Below are 20,915 nucleotides of genomic sequence, written 5' to 3'. Positions count from 1 at the left end.
TTACAAAAAGGGCAAATGTGAAAAAAAAGACATACGTACCTAGTTATTAATTACTCAATACATTTACATCTAACGACATAAATAGTAGAATTGTTAACTAAGCGTTTGTTCGTTGGTCTTCGGTGAACCGTCTTTGCTAAATTCGGCCGAAGCTCCGGATCGTTGGCGAACGTCAACAAATGCTAGTTGGCGTTCGCTATAAATCGTCCAGACAGCTATTAAGGTACTTCGTTCGCTCTGGTCGGCTGGGTCTGTAATAAGTTAAGCAGGCATTCAGTCATGATGTACTGTCATTTTCTGTGATGCGCGTATTCATCAAATAAAAGATTAAGCATATCGATTATCAGTTCATCATGCTAATGCTGATAACAATGTTAGACATATAAATCAGTTTGTTTAACATTTACCATCATTTAGCTAAAATGCGTGCGCTTTTGTTGGTTGGTTTGGCTTGGCCCTAGTGGCGGCGACGGCGGCCACGGTGCCGCCAACAGCGGAGCCAACCCTGGGGTATCACGAATATCACGACGCCGTGGGCATCCCTCACGCGGTGTTAGGTTAGGGATTTGTTTAGAGAAAAATAATCATTTATTTACAAACAAGATATATACAGTGTATTACTAAAAGAAATTAAAAACTAGCTTAAATCTAAAATAGGCCCTTGAGGCATTGTACCTTGGATGCTGGCGACATTTCCTCGCTGTATCGCAATGCTGATACGTTGTGCGAGATAGCCGCCAGCTCTTCGGTCACCAGTTACGTCAACCAGACGCTTCGCGATTTCTGGGATTTGGAGAATAGATATAGGAAAGCAAGGTGTAAACATTGGTTATAAGTAATTTCACATCAGAATGGAGTTTTAATTTTGGTGGTAATTTACTATTTTTGGCAGTAAAAATGTTTCCTTATATGTATTTTGTTAAAGCGCATGAGCGTTGTCAATAACAACGTAAATGTTTGCACAGAACGCATGCAATGTCATAAATTAAAAGTTAAAAACTTTGACCTTTAACCGACTGTAAAATGTACCTGAGCTTATTAAATAATGTAATCCCACAAAACATGCTCAGAACCTAATAAAAAGCTTACCATTAGGTACATACCTACATTGAAGTCCAGTTTTCTACCAACCAGTTTTACCAAATGGAAAGACTAGCCCCCCACCCACCCCCACCATACATTTTTTAAATGTTTAATTTCTAAACTAAGTAGAGGCTCACAAAATACATGTTCCAAATTTCATTTGAATATAGCTTAGGCACTAGCTTAGGTATTTCGAATAATAATGGCTGGGACATCGGACGGAGACGGACAAAACGAAACTAAATACAAGGGTTCCGTTTTTGGCATTTTGGCTTCGAAACCCTCATAATATAGTATTTATGTAGCTGAAATTACATGAGACAATTAATATTATAGGTAGGTAATTTTTTTTAATGGTTTATTAGTGCATACAAACTTAATATACATAACTAGGTAGGTAATTAAATGAAGAGCCAATTTCCATTTACTCCAGAAAGCATAAATACTGACATAATGTTATCAAAAATCAGATTAATTCTGGGGATAATAATTCAATAGAAGATTAGGTACGTCAATTCATCATAATGCCGATAACAATGTTATATAAATCAAAGTTTGTTTAAGATTTACCACATGCCGATTATCATTAAGTAAGAATGCGGGTTCTGTTGTTCGGTTTGGCTCTAGTGGCGGTGGCGGCGGCCTCGATGCTGCCCGCAGCCGAGCCGGTCCTGCGGTACCACGAAGCCGTGGGCATCCCTCACGCGGCCAGGATCAAGGAGGTGGAAGACCAGTACTTCGCCAACCATGATGAAGACGCGCCAGTGGACCCTCGCATCGTGGGAGGAGTTGTTGCTGCAACCGGTGCTCATCCTTACTTGGTTAGTAATTTATCTATTGAACTTTAACATTTCACATTAAAGTCTGCGGGGAGCGGTGTAAAACTCTAAAGTCTCAAAAGGTTTCGAAATCGATAGTTTCAAAGGGTGAATAAGGGCGGTAGACCGCGGTAGTTATCCGAAGGCCGGACGTTCAAATCTCGCTCGAGGTGATTAATTTTTTGCATTAAGTAAGTAGGATAATTTTATAAATTGTAATTTTAATTACCAGACTCTGTTTAGTACTGTTAAAATAGAAAACAAGTGTATATAATTACCTACCATACACCTCTAAACATACCCTCATAACCGCGAATTTAATACTTACATTAAAACACGGAGAAGATAGGTTGGGTAAATTCTACGATGGCGGACGATACTCACCTGACAGTTCGGGCCAGGGGGCCGATTTTTGAATTTCGACCACTCGATATCGTGTTTTTCATTAAATAATATCTTCACTACTAGGCATTAAAATTCTACTAATAGAATTGAAATCGAGTAGTCAATACCACTAGATTCAAAATTTCTATCGCTCGTATTTCAAAAATCAGCATTTCGCCGTGTTCCCCCGATTTTCGAGTGACGAAATCGAGCGATAGAAATTCAAAAATCGGCCCCCAGGGCATATAGGATGACTCACGCTCGGGGCCGTGACCGGAGCTTCCGGCGCTTCGTTTTATATGGAAAGCACCATCGTGATCATCGATCAGCCATCATAGAAAAGGACATGTCGGACGCCTCGGCCCGGGCACGGCCCGGTCTAGCGTGATTCATCATTTAGTGTCCATCCGCGACACCGACCGTAGGGCTGCACTTGCGCCAAATTTCATTAAGCATAGGATTTTTCTAGGCCGGGCTCGTCATCAGCCTCGTCAATATAGCTGGCCAGTCTGCCTGCGGCTCGTCACTCCTCACCGCCAACCGGCTGGTCACCGCGGCGCACTGCTGGTTCGACGGCAGCATGCAGGCCTGGCAGTTCGAGGTGGTCCTGGGCTCCAATTGGTTGTTCCTCGGCGGTACTAGGGTCTCCACGTCGCAGGTCGTCACGCATCCGTCGTGGACCCCTTCAACGCTGGCCAATGATGTTGCTATGATCTATCTACCTACCAATGTACCCTTGTCATGTAAGATATTATTATACCTACCAGCCTACATAACCGTCTATGTTTTATTAATATTAATGTCTGTAATAATGATAGATTTACGAGTGTGAATAAATTGGTATTAGTATAACGTTATTTTACCGACGGCGGAACGGAGACGGTATGTGTTGTGTAGTAGGTACTATACCTACTTGTAACTTAAGAAACTTTGTGTACACGAATTAATGCTCTAAATTATCTTCAATACGGATACGGATTTACTTATGAAGTTTTCGAATACCTACACAAGCGATGGTTCTTTAGTTCGATTTTTACTTACCATGGTGCTCTTGCAATTATGTAACTTTTTATTATGGTTCTGTTCCGTACCCAAATCTTTGAGATAGAGTTAATTTTTTTTATTTATGATTAATCATAGTAGACAACGCGAGACAACGACGATGAGTTATTTTTACTTTGTTTCAGCTGTTATCCAGCCCATCGCCTTGCCATCCACCACCCAACTGTGGGACCAATTTGTGGGTCTGTGGTCAACCGCTGCTGGCTACGGCAAGACCAGTGACTGTGAGTGTGCCAGGAAGTGCAATCAATTAGATCACTAGAAACTTTCTATTAATCTTAATGGACTTGGTTCCTGAATTAAACATTTAATAGATGTTAACCCTTGTTTAGTACAAGCCGGCGTGTCGACGGCCTCCGTGGTGAGCCAAGTGTCCCTGCAAGTGATCTCGGTGGCGCAGTGCCAACTCACTTTCGGCCACTGGGTTCTCGACAGTAACGTCTGCACCAACGGTATCGGCGGCGTCGGCATCTGCGGCGGCGACTCCGGCGGCCCGCTGGTCGTTAATTCCAACGGACAGAATATTTTGGTAAGTTGTTGAAAACCTTTCTATTCATAGTTGCCCGCAGGATGTCGAAATATTTATGTGGAAGTTTTACCCATACCTGGACAAAACAATACGTAACGCAGACTGAAGTTCATGTCGAAAATAACGTTGAATCTAACGATAGTTCACAACATCCGTAAGAGCAATGCACTGATGCAACGCTTTCGGATGCTGACTGCATGATTGGGTGAAGTTGGAGTGACGTAAAAGATGATCGAAACCGTGGCGTGAACTAATGAAGGCACTCTGCCGTGGGCTTACTAAGTACTCAACATCAACAACTTAGCATTTTATTGTATTGTGATAGCTCTATATATCGTGATTTTTACGAAAACCGCCGTAGCTGTAACTGGGTCACTGGGGCTGTGATGGTGTTATTATATTTATCTGATTACATGGTGTGTGTGTGTCACCAAAGTACATCATTCAGGCTAAAGTACAATGGTATATTCCAGGTGGGCATCAGCTCGTTTGTGGCCGCAGCCGGTTGCCAGCTCGGCCACCCCTCGGCCTTCGCCAGGGTCACCAGCTTCTACAGCTTCATAGTCAGCCATCTGTAAACCTAACCTGTCTTGAACGACATCTGTAAGGTCTTGGTCTATGATTGACGCAGCGGTGACAGCCTTACATTATATGGAGACAACATTTCGATAAAATGGCGTATTCTGCTGTCTACGTTAGCCGGAGACCAATGCCTAAAAGTGATAAAGCTAGGTCAAAGGTAACTTTTCTGGTATATACCATAAAATGAGCTTTAAATTAAATGTGCCGCTGTTAATGTTGCTGGTTTGATGATTGACTGTATTTATGTATAAGTTGAACTAGGTTGAACTAGTGAATATAAATTATATAAAATATAATATAGGTCTTTTTGTAGAGGCTTGTTACTTGCAACCTGTTGACCCGTGGCACGTATTTGTGAAAACCTTTCAATTTTTCTTCTCATTTTGCATTTAGTATGAAGAACTGCCCATGAGCTACCTACATAAAGAGTACCTACTTCTCATTTGCTTAATATAAATCCCCGTGTAGTTGTTAAAATCGCGAAAATTAAAATCAGAGTTCAGATAAAACTAGTTCAAATCTTATCAATGTTCTAGATAAAGGTCGTTTGTGTTTCGTGCTATAAAAGAAACAAATTTTCTAACTATTTACCTACGTTGAGAAAAGGGGAAACGTGTGGAATATAAACAAAAGACGAGATATCATTCAAGCTCCTTTATTTCGACCGTACCAAGTCAGCAGGCCGTCAAACAAGCCACGACCACTCAACGCACTCCCACTTCTATCCCAACGACACAAGGTGCATTTCTTAATTAGTTACAACTAACCGCATAAAATATACTTTACAATATAGTAGGTGCCATCCACGACGGTGCGTCGGAGGTCACCCCCATGGATGGCACAAGCTATAACCTTTCTATACCCGTTAGGTATCTTCCCCTGACCCTTGAGTTTCATAGACATTTATAATTTTTTGCACAACAATCAGTAAGTGTATCTACGTTAGTATAATTCAAAATGTGCGATTTAAGCGTTCATATATTTTGCGAACCGAATTTATATTCGGAACTTATGTTCTCATGACCTAATAAGTAAATTCCAATGCGTTATTTTTTATCATTTTAGTAGAAAAAGTCGCGTAGTATCAATATAAATAACGTTTGCACTTTGGGATAGCCAGTTGCTGAAAAGTGATATTACTTCGGACAAAGGTAGAACATAATATTTTCTAGGTACCTTTGTGCGAAGTAATATCAATTCTGACACAATGCTAATATTATTAGCAATTTTAGTGTCATAGGCTAGTTTAAAATCTATGACGCTTTTCTGATAGTTGATCTAGCTATTTGATAATCTGATAATGTACCTATGCTTATATTATCACTAATTAATGCCGATAAATAATTAATTAGTGACAATTTAACGGACAAAACAAATGAAATTTATTTAATGGGACATACATACATCATCATCATCATCATACATCTATTTTATATTTTTGAATCACAACAATAACTTCACACTTACCATGCAATTAAATTGTCGAATATATTTTTATTTATACCATGAATTTGATGACACTTATTTGATAACAAATTATTTTTTTAGTTTATGTTATTTATAACAAATTATTCTATAACTATGAAATGTTGAGACTAGATAATTATAAATATAACTTATACAACGTTTAACAACTAAACTATATCATAGTGTTTCAGATTAGTGCTACATTATAAAAAGAACAATGACAGATTCAATTCTTATGACTAAATACACTTCAAAAGCTACTTTTCCTATAGACTGCCCTCGAAACAATAATTCGATGTTTAAAATAAAATAATCAGAATGCCAATGAAAAGACGCTAACACGATGACATATTTACAAGCTGCTTCAGCTGTAAGACCTTTTTACCGCTAGTGTTTTAGACAACATCAGTGTAAAGCATTTTTTGACCATTAAGACTAATTACAATTAGAGGATGACTCACGCTAATATTCACACTACAGTTGCCATCAGGTATATCGGAGCAGCCAAGTTACTCACAAATATCTGAACTCGCCTGTATCGTCAAGGCGTTAGAGTGCGTGTTCAGATATTTTTGAGCACTTCGGCCGCTTCGATATAGCTGATGGCAAGTGTATTGCGCCGACGCCCTTCCGTAAACCGACAATTAGCGGATCATCTGTGTCACATGTTTGACATTCCAATCGTTTATACCGTGAAAATCGAAATAGTACAGTGTAGCGAGAATCATCCTTAAATTCCACAGAATACTCATAAAAGTCAAGCTGTGATTTGATTTATTTGCGGTAATCATAAAAGAGAGCGATGGAAAATAAAAAAAACTTCTTAAAGGCCGATTGGTCTAGACCTCGTGCCATAATTTATTTTCTAAATGAAAATATTAATAGCAGTGCCTTATGGCTATTTTATATATAAGTGTATTCAGGTAATTCCAAATGTCAAGAACGGTCGGATAATTCCGAAAAGGGATTCCTTTTATGATGGAATTTTGGGTGATTTTCACCTGATTTTCGGAATTATCTGACATACGAAATTACCTGAATACACCCTACCCTACTGTTTTTCATGATCAAGTCCTATTTTCCTGATCAATTTTGTCGCGAGATATTATACATAAAATAATGAATATATTTACATAGTGTATCGTATTGCGAGCACTTATTTATCCCGAAGCATTTTCTTATCTAAAATTGGGAATCACGGCGAATTATTTTGATAGAACGCACAAAGCGAAATAAATTACATAAAACATCATGACAATAGTGAATACACAGACAAAATAATTTGCCTCGCGAATCCCATAAAAATGTAGACACAATTCCAGTTTCAGTACATTTGATCGATATTTACAATATTTGAAATTCATTCTGCCAGAGATAAAATAGCGATTGCTAAAATAAATATTTATTAACTAGCACTTAAGAAAAATAACTTGAAAGTAAACCTAGAAGGAAGCATTAATTACTACCATACGATATCACAGTTCTTTTATGCAAATAATGTAATTACAATATAAACTCAAATATGTGTAATATTATTCGTCAGTTGGCAACCAAAACTCGGTAGGTATATATCACTGCCAGTGGCAAAGCGTCAAACATATTCACTTAATGGGCAAGCCGATTTGGTATAATACCTATTTTAAGAGTTATAAAACAAGTTGCTCAATTCTACTAAATTAGGCAAGCCGGTAGGAATCGAGATCTATGAACGCTTCATCACTGGTTAACTTTTGGAAACCTTGTATTTACCTAATTCGATACTTATAGTTCGTTTTTTTAGCATTAGAAATAAGGTAAACAATCTTGATGTGTCTTTTAATTGAAAAACACATTTTAAAAATAAGTTACGGTAAATATGTAACAATTATGAATCTAATACGATCTTTTATAGTCTTCTGCTTTCATAAGTAATAGTTATTGATTTTTAAAAAGTGTTTTTCAATTAAAAGACATGTCAAAATCGCTTACCTTCTTTCAAGTTCTTTCTAATGCTAAAAAAAACGAACTATACTGAATGTTTTAGTCTCTGTTTGTTGTGGAGTTTTGGTTGCTAACAGCTGAATACCTACATTTTTCAATTAGCATTCAAGTGTAGTATGTATTATTAAAAACTGTAATGGCAAATTCATGTATACGAAAATTTGGTTCACTAACGCTGACCAAGATCGTTTGTGGTTGTTTTCACCCAATCGAGGACAAAAGTAAAAAAAATTTGGAAACTCTTCCTCAGAAATATAATCAACTGCAATTATGCAGAAAGCGCTATTTAAAAAAAGCAACAGACACCCGCAATCCAACCATATCTAACAATTAGACGTGTCAACTTTTAGTTCCTTTTACTTACGACGATTCCCGTTAAACCGATTCATTCAATCGTTACTAACTCGCGTGAATGTGGATTTCCCTATTTAGATTGTTGTTGCGCTTATAAAGGAAATCCACATTAAATTTCCTGCTCAGAAAATTCTCCAAAAGAGCAGTGAAGTTTTGTTGAACCTGCCTATAGTATCAATGAGTATTGTAACTAATAATCAAGACTTGTCATTTAATCGTATAAATGCTTGATATGAAAAATAAAATGCTTATTTCAGAACTCGGACCCTTAGACTAGAATTTACTATTTTTTTTTATTTAGATTACACATAAAGCCACCGCGAATCTTAGGTACGCCGTCTAAGATGGCGCGAGTATTTAAATTAAAATACGTATCTATCACCTTTTTTGCTTAGTCCATTTGCAAATAGTTACTTTCTACTTTCAATTTACGCCAGAATCATGAAGTTGTCATAAATAGAGTCCTCGTTGAAGGTAATCTTATGCAACACTAGACTCTTTTTGAAAATATCAGTCAATATTTTAAAATATGAGTACATATATTATTGTTGAGATTTTCAAAAGTTGATCATAATACGAATTTTTGATGCTAAATTATAAGGATATAGAAACAAGATACCTGTTCTTCTGGAACTGATGTTGTAGGACAAAATAATCAATGTATTCCTATGGGACCAGCGATTAAACAAAGTGGAACGCATAGCAGCACTGTCAACTGATTAACTATCGAAGGAAAATCACGTCAAGCCCCATAATATACTTGCTTATTATAACCTACATGTTTCGCTCCAAAAGTATCGGTATCTTATATACCTAAGTTATATAATTTTTCCAAGTTGTAGCGCCACCTGCAATAATCTTAACGCAAGACATATAGGTGTCGGGTGTGTGCAGAAGTGATCGGATGAAGGTGGAATAATTAGCTAGACTCTAATATGGCTTAGGTCGGACAGAGTACTTTGAGAATATAGTCCGTTAGTAGCGTCGGCACGGTGGGGCTGTCTTCGTTGATGGCCTTTAGAACTGAAACAGAAAATTATGGTTAATGACAATCTCAAATATCTGTTCTTTTTAAATAGCAATATCATCATGGTTTGTGATTGGCATTTGCGAGCAGTGGGCTTCTAATATTTGACTTTCCCCGTACAATGGATTATTAATATTATTATATATTGATATATTTTATACGAAACCATAATTTTACTACATTATTTTATAGGCATAGTTTGTAGTATACACGCTATTATAAAATAGAGTCGAAAGCGTGTCGATACTGTCGATAAACTAATTGGACAGTCGTTAGACGCTATTTATTTAAATTTTGTTAACACACTGCTGAGTGCTGTATGTCTGAATAAATACCTAATTCAGGTAAGTGTAAACGTGTAAAATTAAACATATACGTACTAGAAAAAATACCAAAATACTGATATGATAGCATATTAATATAGGTATATAAAATGCGACTTACTTTTAATGAGAACTTGCAGCGTCTGGTTGTCGGGCGGGCCGTTGTCGAGATGGAACGGTATCACGGTGGTCAAGTACTGAAACAAGCGCCGCAATTAGATCAGGTCAGGGCCAACTATTTCAATACCAGCGCTAATGATACACTGCGTCCTTGTACAAGTACTAAAACTGTGGTATGTGGCATGTAAAAAAGGGTCTATTTAGTCAAATGTTGACCTTGGGATTTTAATTCTTATAAAAAGGTTCGAACTTTAATCTGAACCTTTACGGCATTTAAAGTTTCTTTGATTAGTCAAAGAAACTACAATTGGATGAACATAAAAAAATTCCGTTTGCAAAACCAAAGGCCAGCATCGTACTACAACGAGTAGTTACTAGAGTTGTTTGATATGCACCCCTGTATAGGTATCTCTCCACACACATCCTCTAACTGTACGATTACATAAGATGGCTGATACACAATTACACATGGCTACATACGTACACGATTCAAAACTATTTATTTATAGATATTTGAGAGACTTCACACTAGCGTCTCCCGAGCTCAACTATGGCCGCTGCTTGACGCAACGTTGGCGCAACCGCAGACCTTTTCCATAGCGCTGACGAGACTAGGGTTGCCAGATGGTCGGGATTTGGCGGGATTCTCCCGATGTGTTCCCGATTCCCGACAAAGTGAAAATTGTCCCGAAAAACAGCTTCACGTTAAATAGTGAAAAAGGCGAAAAAATTGTAAAATCGGTAAAAAGTAACATAAAATAGGTACATGTGGCAAGCGCAAGCTAAGAAATAAATTAGTTCCTTTTTTGATTATTGATACCTAATAAGTATAAGTATGATAAATGATAATATAGGTAGATAATGAGAAGACATTTTTTTTGTTTGTTCAAGATCTCAAATAATTTATACTATTTTTATATAAAAACGTCTATGGGCAGAGCAGCTGGCCTGACGTAGTGCCAATAATGTAAAATATCGTTGTTTTTTAAACAATTACTTTAATTGGAATGCTTTTTTTCCCGACTTAAGTCCCAAAATCCCGAAAAATGGATATGAATTCCCGATAATAGCGCCTTTCGATCTGGCAACCCTAGACGAGACGCCGATGCTCAGAAGACGCTAGTGCGGGGATCTCTATATTTACCTTTGACTCTGAGCCAGAATTGTTAAGGTTCGGAGACCGCGGCGGGCCTCTCTTCTTCTTCTCAGTATGATACTGCCGCCTCTTATTCTGCACAGCCAACAGCAGCGAGATAAAGGTGTTCTTAAGCTCCTTCTCATACTCCAGCTCGTCCCGGAGAGCCAGTTCCGCGATTAGGGTCTCGGAGAACTCTCGGATTAGGACTTCGAGCTCCATGTAGGTCTCGTTTAGCTGGGTTAGGGAGAGTTGTCGAAGTTCTGTGGGAAGAATGAGAATAAATAGTGACGTACCAAGATTATAAATAGCTCCGAAGTGCAAACCCTAATAGTTCGTTTTTTTAGCATTAGAAATAAGGTAAACAATCTTATCTTGACGTGTCTTTTTATTGAAAAACACGTTTTAAAAATAAATAATGGCAAATATGTAACAATTATGAAATCTAATACGATCATTTATATTCTTCTGCTTTCATAAGTGTAGTTACTTACTGATTTTAAAAAAGCGTTTTTCAATTAAAAGACATCTCAAGATCGCTTACCTTCTTTCTAATGCTAAAAAAAACGAACTTTAGTAAAGGTGCATCCATATAAAAACCATTTTACTAACTCTAACTTCATATAATAAAATAAAATAAATAAATAAAAAAGCCTTTTATTTCTTGCAACCGTAACATAATACATTTTTTTTACTTAAATACTAATTTTATATTAAGAATTAACAATTATTGTTTAATTTTGTAAGACTATAAAACAGTTAATCTGCAAGAACCCCTCCGCAGGTGAAGGCCTCCTCCAAAGATCTAACTTCATATAAAATAATATTATTCAATATAAATTTTACAGGTATAAATATACTCCAAATTTTCTCTAAAATAGTTCATTATTGATGCTGTTACTATACTTGCACATATACTTTTCGAATTGCCATTATTTTAATCGTAACCTGACAAGTTTCCTTTTCTAGGCGACATTAACTCTTATAATTAAATCAACATATACTCAATAAAAAGCTGGACTTGATTGTGTGGAAATAGCGACTAAATTGCATCACTATAATAATAGTGTACAAAAAATGCGTACACGCAAACTGAGTTAGGTACATCCATTTAATGAAGTTCCCAAGAATCCCAAGCAACAAGTTATTGTCCTCAAAGTTTTTGTACCCAGGAACGATGGTAAGAATCTTTTAATGCTATGTGTAGGTTCAAATTGAACGTTATTTTTATAGTGATAGATGTTATTTTCCAATGGCTCTGGCCTGACTGGTACATAAGACGTTCTACGGGTTATGAAAAACAAGTTATCTGTTTGTGATTAGAAGAACTTAGCGCCATCGCCATACTGATCACTCGTATCTCAGTTTTTACAAGACATTGATTGAAGCTAGTACTTAATAAAATTACGAATTAAAATAAAATAAAAAATCATTCGGTGGCTCGGACTTAACTAGAAGTATTTAGTATATAATACATAATAATAACATACTATGTTATTGATCGCCGCGATACAGGCGTGCCTAGTGCGGTTACTAATGTTTATCAACTTTGGTTGTAATAACTTTTTACGTAATATTTTTTTTTCATTTAATTAAACATCAATACACTGTATCATATGAAAACAATCGAAGGCAATGAACGACCTAACTACCAGTTTTTGACAACCCTTCACCCGGCAGGAAACATCAGTGTGAAATTATCAATTTGTTCGACCTCTTTACAGTTGGTACAACAGGTAGGTTGAAGTCTAGATTTAAAATAAAATAAAATACATCATGTAAATAAATATTGGACATTCTAACACAATTTGACTAAGCCCTACGGTAAGCTCAAGAAGATTTTGCTTTAAATCTCATATAAACCTTAGAGGATATAACCAAACGGAGTAGTCATTAACAGGCGTTCCCCTCTGTCGAAAATAGGCGGCCAACGGTCATACAATTTGTGGGCTGACGTTTATCTGACATGGCTATTTTTACGTTACCTATACATTTGACGTGCCCCTCCCCCGCATAAATCGGCAGACTGTTTTGTACCGAAATAACAGACAAGGCGTTTCCGTTTGGTTATATCCTCTATTAAGGTTACCACAAGTTAGTAATCTGAATTAAACTTACTGTCTTCATAAAGAGGTGAGTTGAGGACCTCCTTCCCTTTCTCCAGCGCCTCATTGTACTCCAAAACGTCGCCTTCGGAAGACGGAGTCTCCTGCATCATGTCATCGATTTCTTGAATCACCTGGAAAATTAACATCACTACATAGTATAAAACAAAGTCGCATCCCTGTCTGTCTGTCTGTATGTATGCTTAGATTTTTAAAACTACGCAACGGATTTAGATGCGGTTTCTTTAATAGATAGAGTGATTCAAGAGGGAGGTTTATGTATAATTTGTTAACCCGTGCGAAGCCGGGGCGGGTCGCTAGTTGTTGATAAGTAACGACATGACATGAGTAGGTAGGTACCTAACTTTTGACATAGCTCATATATTTGTATATTCCTTGTATATTATAGTTGTATAGAGTCCGCGTACCCGGGAGGCAAGTCCAAGAACTTGAACAAGTATTTGTCGTAGAATTAATTTCTTTAGAATTAAGTGCTCAGTAGCAGAAAATAAATGAAATGAATCCCCTTATTCATTTATTTCTGAAATTACTAGATAAATTATACTCTTTCGTAATTTACACCAAAATATCTTAGATTTTGCCAGAATAAAACTTTTAGGACATAAATATATTGAAGATGTGTAAAATAGAGTCGCCAATGTTGTTAGTACATACAGCTAACCAGCACAAGGAGAGTATAAAACACTGGTTTTACTGCTTTACAATCATTGACATAGATATCTAGGGACTGGCTTTACGGGCAATAAAAATGAGGCATGACAGGGGCCAGTACAGCGGTGTGAAATCGCTACAACGCGATTGGTTGATGAGTTCGCATCACGCGCGCGATTGGTTAACGAGTTCGCATTACGCGCGCTATTGGTCGCAACTAGTCGCGTTAGACTGCACGATTGGCTGGAATTCGTGGGTAGCACCGCTGAACTAGTACGATTTTTAGTACCCCATTAGCCCGTCCTTAGATATTATACGTCAATGTTTACAATGACGCATCAGGTAAAACTACAATGCATGGGACGAAACCAAAGTTTGTTGTCGTTTGTTTTACTTATATAATGAAGTACCTACCTACAACAATTTGTGGAAGTTTTAAATATCCCAAGTTATATTTAACATTAAAATTAACAAATATGATTATTAACCACTTAAAGCTATTCAGGGACCAAATATGAATTTTCATGTCATTAAAAAACTGATTATCGAGTTCCAGATGTTCCAATCGAAAATTATATAGAAATTTTATGAACTGAAAAGGCACCAAACAGTCCGGCTATTTAAATAGGTAATTATGAATGAGCAACCGATATGCTAATGGCTGTTATGTGACCACAAAGGAATAATTTGGAAAGATTATTCAAGAAAGGATAACTTTTTTGAGCTATAGATGTTGGACTTGAATGGGATATCTTACCTCATCGGCAGTCTTGACGGGACACTCGTGGTCCTGGTGTAGGCCTCCCAGTATGAGCGCGTGCATGTCCAGGTCCGAGGCCACGGCCTCGTCTTCTGAGCTGTGGACCTCGTCGTCTGGGGTCATTGAGCCCTGATAACAAAAGAGTAACGGTTAAATACTTATGAAAATTTTACTCGAATTGCCTAAGTGTTAAATATAAGAATCAGGATTTACGGTCGATACCCAAGTATGTGGTCTTGTTTACAACATATTTAGTTTTTTACGTTATGCATTGCTTAAAAATACTAGTACCTAAGTAAATAATGCTTTGCAGCGAAAACTGTACTCAAAAACTTTAAAAAAATTACACCATTTAAACTTTTAATATCCGACTTTAGTGTAAGTTTATTTATTTATTTCATCATGTTTCCGTAGTTCTATAATCGGATATACGTAATTAATATGTAGCTGTTATTTATTTTGTTAGATCCTAAAAATTTCAATGTCAGTAGTAGGTACATTAATATGCAAGTTTTCCATAGCCGTAGCATTTGTTTGAAATCTCATATAACAATCTACGTCATATTTCATCTTCCCATGGAACAATGTGGGACACCAGACACCGCACGGCAGACTGTATCAGGTTTCTTTTCAAAAAGGACTAAAACAAAAGCGACTCGAAAGCCGCCGTCTTTGTTCCTTCCGTCTCTTTTACATCAACTGCGTAAAAAGGAAAAGTAGCCTTAGTGTAAGGCCTGAGTGGACGCTCGAAGCGGAGCGTTCGGCGGGGCGTGCAGCGTGGCGTCGGGCTCACAAGTAATTTGAACAGCGTGAACTAAGGCCGCTCGCCGTATACGCTGTTAATAAATGAAACCGTGACGAAACAGTTCATTAGCGCTGTGTTGTTAATTACTGATGAATCATACGAATATGTGAACGATATAAAAATAGCGATGTGTATCAAGGCAGACGATTAAAGCACACATCACAAAAAGCGTCTAGACTAGGGTTGCCAGATCGAAAGGCGCTATTATCGGGAAAAAATATAAATTTTTCGGGATTTTGGGCTTTAAGTCGGGAAAAAAAAACATTCAAACTAAATTAATTGTATTAAAAACAACGATATTTGACATTATTGGCACTACGTCAGCTGCTCTGCCTACTCTCGCCACGCGCGCGCGCTGACGGGCTCGACGCGGGTCGCTTGCTCGCTCGACGACAGTTCGGAACTTGAAATTATTGTTTATAACGTGAAGCTGTTTTTCGGGACAATTTTCACTTTGTCGGGAATCGGGAACACATGCTAAAAATCGGGAGAATCCCGCCGAATCCCGACCATCTGGCAACCCTAGTCTAGACCGGGCGTATCTTAGAGGTGTATGAAAACAAGCCACAAGCGGACTTGCCTTGCGTCAAGGCAAGTACTAACTTGCGTATTCACTGCAGCGTTTCGAAAGAAGTCTTAACAATAAATATGATTAACATCGTAATTGTACCTGTCATACATATGTTAATTGGGAATCACATGACGTTCTGGACACCTAACCAACACGGGACTTTATATATCGGAACTGGTCGTAAGTACTAGTTTTATTCTGGTCCAAAATAAGGATGCAATAAGTGTTACTCTCAAATCAATTATATCATCACAATTCACCCGAGACGTTTTAAAAACGGCTCTATAGGGGGTAAATTATTACTAGTTTATGTTTGTGTATTAGTTTATATTTATATATTAGCTTTAGTTTACCATTTTGTCACTTAAATTTAAGGTGGGAATGTGCATCTTCCTCGAAAACGACTTGGTCCAGTCTATGGGCAGGATGTTGCCGAAGTTGCCCGTGATTGTCCACCACATTCTGAAATAAAAAAGTCACAGTTAATATAAGAAAATTCACCCCTAGAAGTACCTAATAACGAGTTTGGACGTGGTTGTTATAATATCAAAGACAAACTGATAATGTAAAGCAAAGATAAAAAGAGAAAAAAACATTTTTACCACAAGGGTGGCAAACATAAGTCAGCAGTTTGTCAAACTATTCAAGCATTCCATAGTATTTATTTGCTTCAATTTGGTAAGAAAGGAAAATATTATAGAAAAAATCAAGATCTTACAATTCGGTCATGGTTGTTACAAGTTTAAAGATGAAGTGTTATTTCTGATGTCACGCTCAGTCCACAGGAAGCAATTGCCAGTAATGAGATATTCGTTCACCGCGTTCACGGACATGACAGCACCGTTTTATATCATCTGTTCGTGCATGTAAAATACACGCAAAAGTTTCATGATAAGTACTGAAGTCTATCGCTATGCAAGGAATCTGTAGGTAAGGCTTTCATGTGATTAGAAATAATGGAGAATATTTTTCTGGATTCCATCCTAGGGCTCATAGTCCGCAATGTAACTAAAATCGCATGCGAGTTTGCGTGCCGTCTAAATCAGCCCTTGACTAATCACTATACTTTAAGTAGGTAGTTCAAGTTCCTCCTTCCGCCACTACAAACACAAACTAAGAAAATATCTAGCGTTTATTAGGATTAACTATAAAGTATAAATCAACTCATACATATTACATATGTCAACGCTAGCGTTTCAAAGGGTTTAAAATCCAGTATCTGACTGCCAAGTACAGTCAGCAGCAGAAGTTGCTAAGCGTGCGAGGTGTTCAAAATTACCTTGATACGTTCTTATTCTCTTAACAATAAAGTCGCGTCAAGATCATTTTGAACTCCTGGCCCGCTTAGCAACTTGTGCTGCTGACTGTACCATAACTCAAGATATTTTATCCACAGCTCAGCATTCGATGGACTCTCCCAGACTAATCGCATAATAAATGTGCCGCTAACGTCCGCTCTATCGGCTCCAAGTCGCATTTTTATTTTTATTATGTCCAACGCTAAGATTATCTAAAGCTGACCCAATTTATCAACTCGGGAATTCTTGTTCCTGGAACGACGGGATTTATTTCAGTTGAGACTTATTTATTTCGAGCCAGCTCGCTTTATAGTGTGGTGTTATTTTAACTTTTGATTGAGGAAAGGATCACGACTGAATGTTTTACTTTTTAAGTCCAACTGAAGTGGGATTATACGGAGAAAATAAAAGCTCAATGGAAAAGCTGCAATTTAAAAAATCGTAATTTGCATCAATCGCATACTCAAGCTCAAGCGATACAGAGATAAAAAGGGAACAAAGTAGGTCGCAATTATAGCCCAGGTTCGAACTATTATTCTAAACTCATTTGGCTTTATAGGTAAATACACAATACAAAACAAATTCTCTGACGAAAATTTCAATTAAGTCTCCTTATAAGAAGAATCACTTGTTATAAAGAGATGTCCATTGAAATTTTCGTCAGAGAATTTGTTTTTGTCTCAATACACACATATGCTTTCACCGGGGCGTTCCTCAGTCCCATAAAGTTTAAACTGACAGCCAATAAACAGGTAGGCCAAGGTCTGCTTGTGTATATTTAGGGACGCCAGAGGTTTACGCTGCGGTAATAAATCTTAGTAACTATCAACATTACAAATTAATATTCAGTCTCGATTTCGATTCCGAGTCTCTGTTATAAGCGCAATGACTCTTAGGGTCGATTGTACCAAACCGTTTATCACCGTTAAAACGATCGCTAGATCTAGTACGTGAAATTCCGTAGTTCACTGCTAAGTGACAATGATCAGTTCGTTATCTGTGGTTGATGCAAATCGCGCTTATGCAAATTCTCATGCTTTGAAAGGCCTCCCTTATTCAAACATCTCTTCACCCAGCCTTACCCAGGGTTAAGGATAATACAGAGACCCAAATCTTCCAAGCCCGTTATGACCTTTTACCATCAACAATCGCCAAGTCTATCTAACATTAGACAAAGACAAATAAAAATGCTGATAGCTTAGAGCGCTAAAATTCCCGCGCGCTATGTGCTATGAGGGCAATAGATCCCAGTTTATAATCATAATTGTGGTCTAATTGAATTTTTATGTATATTAGTTTCTGCATAATGTCGATAATAATATAACATTTCTTATTTTGTTAATATAAATAGTCCGTAATTGTGGATGACAAAGACGTACTGTATCAACTGTATATACATTATCAGTAACCTTCAGTACATGAGTAATCCCGCAGAATGCCGGGAAGCTCAGTTCAAAGAAGGGTGTATCTTAGAAGACATGCCGGTCAGTTGAGTCCGTTTTATACGGGGCGCGCAATTGCGTCAGGCCTCCAATTCGCCGCAAGGCCGGTGACGCGTCCCGGTCCAGAGTTCTGTTTACGCTCGGTATGCCGGTTTATGACTTTACAAGAATATGTAATTGCCACAGAACAAGTTAGAAGGCGATGCGAGCAGGGTACGTGTCGCCGCCGGTTTTGAGGAAACGCTCGCATGCTACTCATCCGCGCTGACCGAAAACGAAGTAAACATGCCTTTTTGCGCCACAATAACCTTCAAATTAAGAAGCCAGACATCAAATCTGTCTAAAGGAGGCGTATCCATTCACCACGCACACAAGGCGCTAGCTAGTTTTTTCTACCGTTTGCGCGAGTGTTAGTAAATGTGGAGAGGAACGAGCGGCGACACCGGTTCCGATACTAACTGCGCGCGATAGCCATTCTAACCTCTTTAATATGTTCTGTGGTAATTGCTATTTTTGCCACAATGTTGTGCCGGTTTTTAAGTTTAGAAGTTTTTAAAGGAAATCATATCATTATACAATCAACAAGGCTGTCTGCAGGTACTATAACAACTTTCAACATATTATTTTAGATTTTATTACTAGATTTTCCTTCACTCCCTGTGAGTTGTGTTGAGTCTACTTGCAGATCGTCTCCTAGTCAGCCGAGTACCCCTTTTTCGAAGAGGCCCCGGCTTACTTGCAAACCAATACTTGAGTGATTCCTCCTAGATGACCCCGTGTCCATCCTTCGGATAGAAGTGGGAGAAATACAAATATTATATGTACATTTATAATAATCATAACTATTACCTACAGCACAAAATTCGTCACACAAGTAATTAAAGTTTTTAAAATGATTAATGAAATGTTACATTCGGACATAGGTCATCATATCATTAGAAAGTTTGACCCCTCCGAACTCCGATACAATTTCATTGACCTTTTAAATGTAATCTCTCTCTAAACCCAACGTATTTAATCATTGTTGTTAAGTTAAATTTATTCCCCCCTAATCCTAATTTAGATCTCCGATCCCCGCTAGTAAAATTACGATTACAAATTGTCTACAATTATAGTAACTAAGCCCAATTTGATTAGTCATTGTGCCTCTATAATTAATTTTATGAATGATTTCGGGTTTGTAAACGTTTGCTTATGTTATGACATTTAAATAGGTATTATGAAAGGGCTTAAAGGGCCCCTCTGTTCATAAAGAAAATTAAGATGATTCGTAAATATGTTTTTTTGGGCGTTACAAGAAATCTCTAAAGATTTGTGTGTATAACACCTGGGCGTCCTAGGACGGTGTGGCGCTTCAGATATACGTACATATTTTTATTCACGTGATTTGACGCCTTATAATGACGCCGATTGAAGCCATATAAACGTATAACAAGCGTATCGTAAAACACCTCCAAGCGACTGTCACGCGTGACTCAGCCGGAGGACTCAAATTGTCGCTAATTCGAGATGTTGTCGCAGCATTCAATTGAGGAATGTACCGCTTTATATCAACCAAACCGAAACGACCAATAGACAATAGTGAGTAAAGTCAACATACGACGTTCTTAACATCAGAGTGTTATTGGTGAGGTATGAAGATTGCATGGACTATTGGGCTCATGTGTATGTATGACTGGCGGTGTTGCAGCTTGTCATTATTGCTACTGAGTTCGGTAACTGACCACATACTAATTAGTTGTGCAGATAGTCTTTTGTTTGTTTACGTAAGTAAATCTGGTTGTCACTTCATTACATAGTGCCACTGAGGCGAATAACCTGGCCCCGTAGACAACATGCCAATCGCTAACGCTCCGTAGCGAACGAAACGCAACTGTCACTGTCACACTAATGTGGAAGAGTGATAGAGAGACACAAAGCGATTCGATGGCGAAGCGATAGCGAATGTCACCTTGGCTAGGCCGCCTGTTTATATAGTTTAGTTTATAGGCCCCTATAGTGAAAAGTCTGTTGTAAATTTCAGCCTACTCTTGCACAATAATTGCGGACTGGTTTCATATGATTTAATTTGTGCAAAACAGCAAAATCTAAATTTAGGGACAACTAATTTACCTAATTGTAAAAATAAATGGGTAAAAAAGTACTTTCACGAGGTTCATGTAATTTGTATCCACTTAACCATGTTTAATGTGATTTGAGTAACATCCAGAAATTTCTCTTCGTACATTTATTTATTTAATGATAGTTAACATGCAGTGAATATGAACATAAAATAATATTATAATATGAAATGTCATTTTAGTCTACCGAATAAAAAAATACACTTGTACAATATTTATGTAAATTTTGAACTCCGAGTAAAACTCTGTACAGCATTCCTGACTTTTCACTTTAAATG

General features: G+C 37.6%; 2 protein-coding genes across 2 annotated transcripts in view; one reads left to right on the top strand and one right to left on the bottom strand.

Moving 5' to 3' along the window:
• The first annotated feature begins 1,676 nt into the window (after positions 1-1,676).
• On the top strand, positions 1,677-4,482 carry LOC134653384 (brachyurin-like). Its single transcript, XM_063508717.1, has 5 exons — positions 1,677-1,904; positions 2,755-3,028; positions 3,473-3,571; positions 3,680-3,876; positions 4,350-4,482. Exons 1-5 carry the CDS (start codon positions 1,680-1,682, stop codon positions 4,452-4,454), a joined length of 900 nt encoding a protein of 299 aa, XP_063364787.1. The 5' UTR covers positions 1,677-1,679; the 3' UTR covers positions 4,455-4,482.
• Positions 4,483-9,080: 4,598 nt separating this feature from the next.
• The window catches only part of LOC134653421 (fasciculation and elongation protein zeta-2), a 66,202-nt gene continuing 54,367 nt past the window's right edge, over positions 9,081-20,915 (bottom strand). Inside the window, exons 2-7 of the mRNA XM_063508782.1 lie at positions 16,131-16,239; positions 14,399-14,530; positions 12,983-13,103; positions 10,874-11,127; positions 9,731-9,806; positions 9,081-9,282 (exon numbers count right to left, since the gene is read on the bottom strand). Coding sequence (XP_063364852.1) covers positions 9,200-9,282; positions 9,731-9,806; positions 10,874-11,127; positions 12,983-13,103; positions 14,399-14,530; positions 16,131-16,239 — 775 coding nt within the window. The 3' untranslated portion in view covers positions 9,081-9,199. The remainder of the gene's footprint in view (positions 9,283-9,730; positions 9,807-10,873; positions 11,128-12,982; positions 13,104-14,398; positions 14,531-16,130; positions 16,240-20,915) is intronic.

The sequence above is a fragment of the Cydia amplana genome, chromosome 13 (assembly GCF_948474715.1).
Source record: "Cydia amplana chromosome 13, ilCydAmpl1.1, whole genome shotgun sequence".
Taxonomy (NCBI): domain Eukaryota; kingdom Metazoa; phylum Arthropoda; class Insecta; order Lepidoptera; family Tortricidae; genus Cydia; species Cydia amplana.
The sequence above is the reverse complement of the archived record's forward strand: the minus strand, read 5'-3'. Positions and strand labels throughout refer to the sequence as shown.